Here is a 10,805-nt window from a genome sequence, read left to right on the forward strand (position 1 = left end):
AGAAAAACAGACAGACACACATGGGTCATTGCCATAGGCATGCACAGATAGGAACGATGTGGTGCTAAAGCACCTGCCCCTTTGCCCTACTGGACAAAAAAGAACACATACCTGTAGATCCACCATAACTTACTTCAGGCCTCATCATGTGTGTGTGTGTGTGTTTGGGGGGTTGCGGGGGTATCAAGGGTTCAAGGTTCAAGGGTTTGTTCAGTGCAGTAATAGCTGAGGGGACAAAAGTGTATCTGTGACTGGATGGGAGAAGGGTGGTGAATCGGTTCAGGGGGTGGTCAGGCTGTGGGCTAGGCGTCTGTGTGATGGCTTTTCCATTTGCGTCAGTGGTTAGTGACCAGCAACCATCCAGGGAACCCCCCCTCACTCTGCAGAGAAGAAAAAAACCTCCCAAAGCAAGTCAGTTTCAAGCCATTTTAGTGAGCTGCAGGGTCTTGTTCTTGTGTCTACATTCATCAAAATGCAAACAAAAACAGCAACAAAAACTGCATTTGTGAATCAGCACCATAGCCTACCTAGAGAAGAGGGCCCTGGGCAGGTACCAAACCATTCATGGCGTTGGCCACAACTGTTGATGTTCTGAAAGGAAATCATTGATCTCATGATCAGTATAGATCTCCCTTTCTGTTTCCCTTTGATTGACCTGCAAGTTGAAAGTGAAATTGCTATGGCTTGGCTCGCTAGGTTTTTAGTGTTTTTCAGTAACAACATAGTCTATCTAATAATTGGGTTACAATGTAGTAAATGGTGTAACAGCTATGTAATATCATGTGCTAGTGTTGTACTTACACCATGAATTTACTTTTATCTTTACTTTTGACACCTCTGCCCAATATACTGGGAGGGCAACTCTACTCTCCTTTCTTACAGTGGGGCAGGTGGGAGTTCTCATGTCTATGGCCTCTAGAGGGCACCGTAGACTTAGTTCGACTCTGCCAGACAACGTTGGATTAGATTCATTCTACAAGGTAACATTCTAATAAGAGCAGTGGCCATTGTTGTTTTTTTTGTGCCAGCCGCAAGTGACACATGAAACAACAAGCATGAAACGAAATGACAATACTGAAATGTTGCTTAGATAAATTAATTACAAGGTGATTCTTTCCTGTTTGACAAGCTAAGATATTCGCTTACAGAACATTCCATACATTTTCAGATACCCAAACATAGAATGCTAGACAGCTTCTATGTTCTGTTAAAGGATAAATTCAGTCAATTTCAACATGCAGTTGTAATGCTCAAACTACCCTGGACTTGTCAGTACGTGATCTTTTTTTTTTCTTCAGCCTTTTCCGAGATCCTGGGCATTGTAATGAGGGCAGCTGTTTGATTACATTTCAAAAAAACATCTTGATTTATTCCCAAAAACATCCAAAAGGTTATGCAACATCAGTAGACAACTAGCAAACAGCGATAGGCCTACCTTTTGGGAAAACATTTGGAGTAGGCCTATGTTAAGAATTTTTCAAATGTACAAAAGCTACCCCCGTTAGAATAGCTCAGCTCTCGGAAAGGTCTGAGCCGAAAAAGGCAGCATCACTGGGTACTGACAAGTCAAGGGTAGCGTGAGCAATACAACAGCATAGTGAAAATGGCTGCCCAACAGCGCATGGACGAAAAGGGAAATGTCTATTCCAATACCAAGAGAGGTGGCCGAAATCTGTCAGTTCAGTGCAAACTATGTTAGTGAAAGGCATGACAATGTATGATGTATTCCAAAGTACTCAGATAACTTAACTCACATTGAACAATTCAAAGGATGTTACAAACTGTAATCTGCTGCTGACCGATGAGTAGCTTGGACATATCATCAGTGTTCAAAGAGTTGACATTTTGGTCCTTTCAAGGTGCACGTTTAGGTTCATTAAACACAATGGGCTTGGCTATTAAGGCATGGACCCTGTTATAAATGTGCTGTGTTCAGAATGACCACATCATACTGTACCTAAGGCTCTGCGTAATGTTATAGTATAAATTCAGACTACTACTGCGTTCCACTGGTGAAATGTTCCGCAAGAGGCGAAAGGAGAACTTTGCGCTGAACAAGACAACCCATATGAGATGATGCTCTGCTGTGTCTTGGAGTGTTGTGCTAGCTGTGTTGTTGTTTTCCTTGTTGTGTTGCCTATCATTGTGCTGTGGTTGTTTATGTCTGACCCTTGGCTTGTTCTCATCTCACTATGCGTTTTGATGTGTCAATCTGCTGTCATCTCTCATCTCAGCTGTCACCTCTGTTAGGGTGGTACCATGGTTATTTTGGGTTGTCCTTCCCCCATGAACACCCACCGGCAGTTTAAGGAGACGGGTTTGTTTTCTACCCAGTGGGGTGGGGGGTGGGGGGAGTGTTGTTACTTATAGAGGTTCTTGTTTAGCCCTCTATTGGGAACGATGAGACAATGTCTCCCCACTGCTGGAAAGTGACTGACTTACAACGTCACATGACATGAACACCAACTCCAGTCAGGATAGGGCACAGGATAGCCTTCAATGACAAACAAGGAGTTGAAACTGTTAAACATTATGTAATGCTGTAGCCCCTTAACGTGCGCTGTACCTCCTGTGGCACACTGTAATAGACATTGAAAGTTAACTACTATAGTACTACATTACTATGACAGTGCATGGGGCATTTAGTAATACATTAGGCCTACGACTTGGTCATTGCCATTCTGGTAACAGCTAATTTATAATGCCGTGTCTTAAGGGGTTAATTCACCTTGACGATGTGGTATAAGGTGCCCGGGACAGAAAAACTGGGAATGTGGTGTTGGGATTCATAGATAAGACTGGATACAGAGACAGGACTTGATATCAACATTTTTGATCACTGGCTACTCAATGTGGCTGGGGATTTACCCAGAGTTGAACCCAGACCTCTGGCGTAACAGTCAGTGCCATAGGCATTTAAATCCCATTGTTCTTTAAATCTCATTGCTTGCTTAGCTATTAACTAAACAATCTATCTGCTTTACTATCACTAGATCTATTATTCGTCAATTCTGTAAAATGGTAATGGTACCGCATACGTGATAAAAGTCATTTGCTTTGAGATAATAAACACATTATTTGACAAAATATATTTATAACTTCATTCTAGTATAATGATAATTAGTCACCTTAATTACCATAACAACAATATCAATAAATACATGATCTATCTAATTCACTTTGATGTGCTTACTTTGCAGATATGTGTGAAATTGAAAGAGCATTATTGCTATTATGGCCAGGGTTAAGTTGAGCTTTCTGTCCAAAACAAAACAAAAAAACTTTGGCAACCAAAGAGGTGTGGACCTCCTTGATCAGGAGGACCATCTGCAGACGTGATCTTTATTGGTCAGAGATAATTACCGTTATTTAGAATCCACGGAATCATTTCCTGAACAGGTGTGGAGAATGCTGGAGTGTGGAAACAATGTTGTGGGAATTGTGGTTTTTCTCAATCATATTGTGGCCATCAAAAAGGCAGTTCATCATATCATGGAAACTGGAAACACATAATCAATTGCTTTTGCTATGACAATCAAAATGTTTTGTCTTGGAAATATTGAAATTTGACGATTTATTGCAAGACAAGTACTGAGGGCTCAAATACGGCATCTTCACACTCATAGAGGATCTGAATATTTCCTTTCTCTATTGCAATGATAATGTCTGTCACACAGTCCATGTCAATCTTGTCTACTCTTTTACAATAACATGACCTTACATAACAATAACATAACATTTACATCAGAATGTCTCTCCAGAGTGCATTTTTCATTGCAAATTGCAAGGAAATAGAGAAATAGAGAAAAAATAATCAATCTCAATCTTCAGTAGATGTGATCATTCTGTCCATTGTCATTGTGCTCTGCCAGGGTTGTGTCACAGTTGTCGCTGCATGTTGTGTCAGTAGTAGGGTTTTACTGATGTTGTTGCCGTGGTGACCTAGTCGGCCAGACAAGGCAATCAGGACATTGTAGGTCAGAGGTCAACAAGTCTAGTCCTCACGTGCGCTAATCTCCTTACTGTACGACACGTCTTCCTTCGTTTCTGATACACAGTACACATGCAATCACACATATTTACTCTTACGGGCATATATACCCTTATGGGCAGTCATGGGTAAACGGTTAGGGTGTCAGACTTGTAGCCCAAATGTTGCTGGTTTGACTCCCAACTTGCCAGGGTGGTGGGGGGAGTAATTACCTAGTGTTCTCCCCCATCCTCCTGCATGACTGAAGGACCCTGAGCATGGTACCGTCCCGCCGCATTGCTCCCTTCCGGGCACCATTGGGGGCTGCCCCCTTGCACGGGTGAGGCATAAATACAAGTTTGTTGTGTGCAGTGTGCACTTCTGTGCTGTGGAGTGCTGTGTCACAATGACAATGAGAGTTGGAGTTTGCCAGTTGGGCTTTCACTTCACTAACTTACTAACCAAACAGTAGCCTTTCCTGTCAGTGTCTGGATCTCCTCCAGACGTCCTCTTGCATCGTGTCACTGTGTCACTGTGTCACTACGTCACTACCAGTGGCTCAGACAGACCAACTGCCAATACAAAAATAGACGGACAGACAAATAGATTGGCAAGCAAGTCTTTAAGGCACATCGTTTAACCCTAATGTTGTTAACCACCACTAGTATCATACATATAGAATCCCCCCGAAACCTAAGCATTCCATAGGCTTTTTTGAGCTTTCCTTTCAATGGCTCTAAGACCCCCACCCCTGCCTGCGACCAGCATCACCCATCCCTCCCTCATCCCCTACGAGCAACCACGAGCAACACGCCACCATAGTGAATCCTGAAACCTTCCCCCCACCCCCTTCATCCACCACGGCCACCTATAAGCCCACCTCACCAAGTGATTCCTAACGCCCCCTCCCCTCCCCTCCACTCCCCGCCACTCAGGCTCCCAAAGGGCCGCAGACAGTAAGCAGGATTATGTCTCCTGTGGAGGAGTGCCACAGGAAGCAACTCTTCCCTCCCCTCCAGACAGGCCACCACCACAGGTAAAAATAACCGGTAACCTGCAACACACGGCACACGTGCAGCGAATCTGCACTGACAAACTGGGTCAGTAGGCCTGGCGTGTGGCCGGCCGCGGCCATGACTCAAAGCTCACCATGAATGTGTGCGTGTGTGTGTATCTGTGTGAGTGCATAAGGGGATTATAGGGTATGTTTGTCAATAAGGTCCTGCCAGGGAAGGAGCAACATGCAAGCCCTTGACAGAGCAAAGCTCACCTAGTACTTAGTGGTGGTTTAAACCAACTGAATGACACGAGTCTGGTTGTTAGCCTGTCCAGTTGCCTGATCTGCTTGCTTGTTTTGCTTGGGTATAGGTTGGCAGTGCGCATCCATGATTAACAGTCTGAGTTAAATGCCAATGTCTGATGTCTGAGTCTGCATGCCCCCCTTCCTCCCTCCCCTCCTGAGTGATGGCTCAGCCCACCGCCTCACACCCCTACCCTGAACCCGATTGGTTCAGTCCCGACTTTGTGAGTGCTGATTGGCTTAGAGTGTGTGGAGTTGACTGAGTGTGCAAAGAGTGAGAGAGAAGAGAGAAGGCAGACAGAGCAGGCTGCTTGAGTACTCTAGGCTTGTGTGTGGGTGTTTGTATATGTGCATTTGCCTGTGTGTACACTCTGACAGAGAGGTGATTCTGGATTAGACCCTTAAAGTCTACACGGCAGCTCTGAAGCTGCCTGTGGACACAGTCATGTACTGTGCGTACCCCAACACTGGCTCCTCCGGGACCCCGCTCATGCATTACTACAGCAGTGGCAAGACTGTGAGTATACCCTCACTCCCTCTATTCACCTCCATGGATTCTTGTGGTTGTGCTTTCTTTCTTCCAACTGAACCTAACCAACTGATTGTGTGGTTGTGCTGTATGTATGTGTGTGCGTGTGTGTGTGTGCGTGTGTATGTCTCTATGTTTGGGTCGTGGAGGTTAAGGGCCGGTTTGTATGTCTTGTTTGAGGGAGTTGTGTTCCACTAGATTGGGAAGAGTGGTGGCTGAGTGTGTCACTTAGAGTTGTCAAGGGTATGGGGACACGGTTCACTTCTGAGTTGAGTTTAGGGACGTTGCGTACATGGAAAAGGGGACATGGTTTCACATGGTTTGGTGGTTAAGAGACACTGTGTAGTTTGTTTGCAGTTGTTCAGGGAGACTATATGCCAGTTTTATGTTGTGTCTGTGATTCGCATTCACATTCACCCAGGTCATCCACAGAGTTTAGTTTTTAGGCAACTGGACTTCTACTTTCAGCTTGAAAGACATTTTCGTTCCTCATCCAAGGAGCCTCGTCAGTTCTTGTCAAGGTGTGGAGTCAAGGAAAGTGTGTGCAGAATGTAACCTCGCTTGCACTTCATGACATGCTCTAGCAATAAACTAAAGGTCCAAATGGTACCCCAACAGAATTACAATCCAAATGGACCCCAGCATGTCCTAAAACTCTTGAGATATATTTTAGGAGCAGTGAACGCTGAGGATTTCCAGTTAAAACGAACATAGACTTTTTTTTAGGCTGCATAACATCCAGTGTTACTGTGAAGGAGTTGCACAAGTTCATATACGATGCAAAACAAACAAAGTTTGTAGTTTGTAGGCTATGCAAATGTGGTAAAATGCAAATGAAAATATGGTAGGCTATGCAATGTGATAAAATATCTCTTGATGGTATATCTTGGCCAATATTGTTGTAAAATAATTGTGTCTTTGAAAGTTAATCTAATTATCTGTTGGTCCCTCACAGGGTTTTCCTGACGAGTATACTATTTGTGTAATACCATCAGAACCCATGCTCTGGTTCTGTTTTTTAATGGTCTGTCCGAGGGAAAAATATATACAATATTTTCCATGGACACAGAATGAAGTTCCCCATTGCTTACAAGAAAAATGGTCATTTGCATTGTTAAAATGGCCTTTTTGTCAGACAGAGGGGGCATGCACTTGTGATGATGTCATCAGAACCCCTGTGTGTTATCTCCCTCCCGAGTTCCAACCCAGACAGGGTAATTAGCGGTGAGTTGACCTACGGCGGCTCGTCTGGGCCTCTGGGTCAGGTTAGAGGCCAGACAGAAACCAAGTCTGAGCTCACTAGCTGGGTCACAAATTAACTGTCTGAGTTAATTAAAATATTAGCATACCTGATGTAAAGTAAGCTATTTTCGTAAGCACACTCCAGACATTAGTTATGCTAATTAACATTGGCGTGCCACTGTCATTCACCTGGCGGTGCCAATGCATGCCGTCAGCTGGGATATCTGCGTAGGTTCATGTGGTTAGTTACCATGCTAGTCACACTGCCTTAAAGTGCATGTATGTTACATGTAATATGCTCCTGTCAAAGACTGTGAATAGTTTAGCATACTATTGTGCCCCTGTCAGAGAGTGTCATACAGTGGTAGGTTAGCATGTCAATGTGCAGTCATTAAAGTGCGTGCAGATTAGCATGCTAGAGTGCCCCTGTCATAGTAGGTTAGCATGTTAGTGTGCTGTCATAAGAGTATAGTGCAGATTAGCACATTAGCCGTGCTCCAGTCATGAGGAGCGTGCGTGTGCAGTGTGGGGCTTGACCCAGGCGGCAGCAGACGTGGGCCTATTCTCTGCCCTGATTACAGCACTTTCCAGAGACGACTTTGATCTGCGAGAGACTAACTGTTTCCAGACTTGGTCGCACCAAGGGGGAAAATTGGTTGCACGTGTTTAGGACTGAACTTCAGAAAGCAAAGTCAGAGAGGACAGTTAAATAGCACAAGATGGGCCTGTTTTGAAGATTTTTCAGGCCATACGCAAATTATAAATAAGGCACAGCTTCAAAAGAGACATGGAACTGTTATGGGTAAAAGCATTGTTGCTCCACATACAATTCCTTTGCCTTGTACGACAATGACAATAAACCTCTTGAAACTGGGGACTTGAAACAAACGCACATCTCAGGTCTAAGTGTCATGAAGAGGCATTATGTACAGTATATAGATGGCTAAATCACACGCATGGACATCCTGACTCTCAAAGCCTGACTTTCAAGGCTTTCCACTCGGTGTGTGTGTGTGTGTGTGTGTGTGTGTGTGTGTGTGTGTGTGTGTGTGTGTGTGTGTGTGTGTGTGTGTGTGTGTGTGTGTGTGTGTGTGTGTGTGTGTGTGTGTGTGTGTGTGTGTCTGTGTGTGTCTGTGTGTGTCATTAGCGTGCTGCCTGGTTAGTCGGCTGAAGCAGGGCAATTGGCTTTACACCGTGCCATCTGCTCCTTCAAGGGAGGAGGGCCAAGAGGGGTGTGTGTGTGTGTGTGTGTGTGTGTGTGTGTGTGTGTGTGTGTGTGTGTGTGTGTGTGTGTGTGTGTGTGTGTGTGTGTGTGTGTGTGTGTCTGTGTCTGTGTCTGTGTCTGTCTGTCTGTGTCTGTGTCTGTGTGTTTGCGCGCACATGTGTGTTTATGTGTTTGTGTGTGTGCGTGCATGCGTGCGTGTGTGTGTATGCAATACATTGGTTCCTGTTTGCACTGGTGGTGTGTGGGACTTGGACTAGGTACCAATTGGGCATCCACGGTTGCAAAAGGGTGTAGGGGGTATGGTTTGCATTGTTGTGTTGTTGCTGTGTTGTTGGGGGGGGCAGCTTGTTCTTATTTCCTGGGGGCCACATCAAAGACATGAGGACATGGGAGCAGGTGCAGAACAGACCACTTCAACCCTGTGTGTGTGTGTGTGTGTGTGTGTGTGTGTGTGTGTGTGTGTGTGTGTGTGTGTGTGTGTGTGTGTGTGTGTGTGTGTGTGTGTGTGTGTGTGTGTGTGTGTGTGTGTGTGTGTGTGAGAGAGAGAGAGAGAGAGAGAGAGAGAGAGAGAGAGAGAGAGAGAGAGAGAGAGAGAGAGAGAGAGAGAGAGAGAGAGAGAGAGAGCGAGAGAGAGATTAAATAGTCTGTTTTTGTGTTTGTATGACATATTGTGTCCATGCACAACCTCTACAAACAAGCATGGAAAGGATTTATCAATGTTCTGTCTCCTTCATGGTCTCCCTCCACACAGTCCTGCAGCTCTGTTAATATACAACACAATTCATTTTTAACATTCTGTTAGCAATAACATAGCAGTAGCATTCTGTTAGCAATAACATTGTTTCCAATGCAACCTCTTTCGAATCGCTGGCAAATGTCGTGTTGCTTGCAGTTGAAGTCTCCCAGTATTTTCACCTCCATCAAGGAGGTTGATTTCAGTTACATTGTTTTTTGTCTGTCTGTCTGTTTGTTGGTAGAATAACTCATAATGTTATTCATTAATTTCGATGAAATTTTGTGGAAATTAAAAAAGGAACAAGTGATTAAATTTTGGTGGTTTTAAAAAGATTCTTCAACATTGTGGCATAGGGCGAATTTTGACGTTTCTAACTCCACAAAAACAAGGCAGAAAAACCTGAAAATAATGATGGTGTTACATAACAGCTTCCTTGGCGGAGGTCTACACTCTCTGAGTGCATTTCTAGTTTTTTGATGCTGTCTGCTCAACTCTCTTCTTCTACCCTTCTCTCCCTGTGGTAGAAGGTAGAAATGGAAAATGCAATGCTCACCATAGAAACATGTAGAAACAATAGATGAGAATGTACAGTACACTGTACATGTAGGTAAGAATCGAGACATAATAGGACAAAAATACGAGCTAGGTGCATTCAACATCACATAGAACTGTCCATGTACAGTACATGACAACTAAGGTGCTTGTTGTGTGAAACCATTATGGTTAAATGCCACTGCCAGCTTTGTGTAGGAACATATGTAAGTAAGCAATTACGTAAGTAAGTAAAATGTATTCATACAGCTTTTTTCACAGACAATGCAGTAACAAAATGTGTTTGCAAGGATGGGACTGTAAAGGGAAAAGGCAATGTGTGAGTAAAATGTAATATGTGTGCGGTGTGTGTTTCAGGGTTGCGTTCCATCAGATGGATTCTCCCCCATACACTCCTCCACCAAAGTGTCGGGCAGTCACATCAGCAATGCTCTGCTGGGTAAGATGTCTGTTGTGTGTGTGTGTGTTTGCGTGTGTGTGTGTGTGTGTGTGTGTGTGTGTGTGTGTGTGTGTGTGTGTGTGTGTGTGTGTGTGTGTGTGTGTGTGTGTGTGTGTGTGTGTGTGTGTGTGTGTGTGTGTGTGTGTGTGTGTGTGTGTGTGTGCGTGCCCCTGTATGGTGGGATGAAACATTGTTGTTGGAAAGGCTCTCTTCCTCCCAAGGCCAGAGTGGCGTTTAGGGAGCGCAAATGGAATACAGTTTCCTGTGTGTGTGTGTGTGTGTGTGTGTGTGTGTGTGTGTGTGTGTGTGTGCGTGTGCGTGTGCGTGTGCGTGTGCGTGTGCGTGTGTGTCTGTGTGTCTGTGTGTGTGTGTGTGTGTGTCATTTGTACGTTGCCTGGTTCAAGCTCAAGGTCTCTGTGTGTGTTTTCTCAGCTGGCCGGTGTTGCCACACACACACACACACACACACACACACACACACACACACACACACACACACACACACACACACACACACACACACACACACACACACACACACACACACACACACACACACACACACACACACACACACCATGCACAGACACAGACACAGGCAACTTTCTACCTGAGTCAAGCCTATTGACATCATTCACACACAGCAGTGCTACAAAATACACTGAATAGTGTCATTATTAACGTGACAGAGGACATGCATTAGAAAGAGTTAAATATTGAATGTTAAATACATTAGAAAAACTTAAATGTGTGTAAAAGTCAGATATTTGGCTCATTGGAGGATTGGTTCTCTAATCTGCTGTCAGATGGAA

At 44.4% G+C, this 10,805-nt stretch overlaps 1 protein-coding gene across 1 annotated transcript in view; it reads left to right on the top strand.

Moving 5' to 3' along the window:
* The first annotated feature begins 5,557 nt into the window (after positions 1–5,557).
* The window catches only part of LOC134446651 (transcription factor 12-like), a 15,198-nt gene continuing 9,950 nt past the window's right edge, over positions 5,558–10,805 (top strand). Inside the window, exons 1-3 of the mRNA XM_063195959.1 lie at positions 5,558–5,787; positions 9,912–9,993; positions 10,800–10,805. The exon at positions 10,800–10,805 is cut by the window's right edge and continues 134 nt beyond it. Of these exons, the coding sequence (XP_063052029.1) occupies positions 5,716–5,787; positions 9,912–9,993; positions 10,800–10,805 (160 nt within the window). The 5' untranslated portion in view covers positions 5,558–5,715. The remainder of the gene's footprint in view (positions 5,788–9,911; positions 9,994–10,799) is intronic.

Source organism: Engraulis encrasicolus, chromosome 4, assembly GCF_034702125.1.
Source record: "Engraulis encrasicolus isolate BLACKSEA-1 chromosome 4, IST_EnEncr_1.0, whole genome shotgun sequence".
In the NCBI taxonomy this organism is placed as follows: Eukaryota; Metazoa; Chordata; class Actinopteri; order Clupeiformes; family Engraulidae; genus Engraulis; species Engraulis encrasicolus.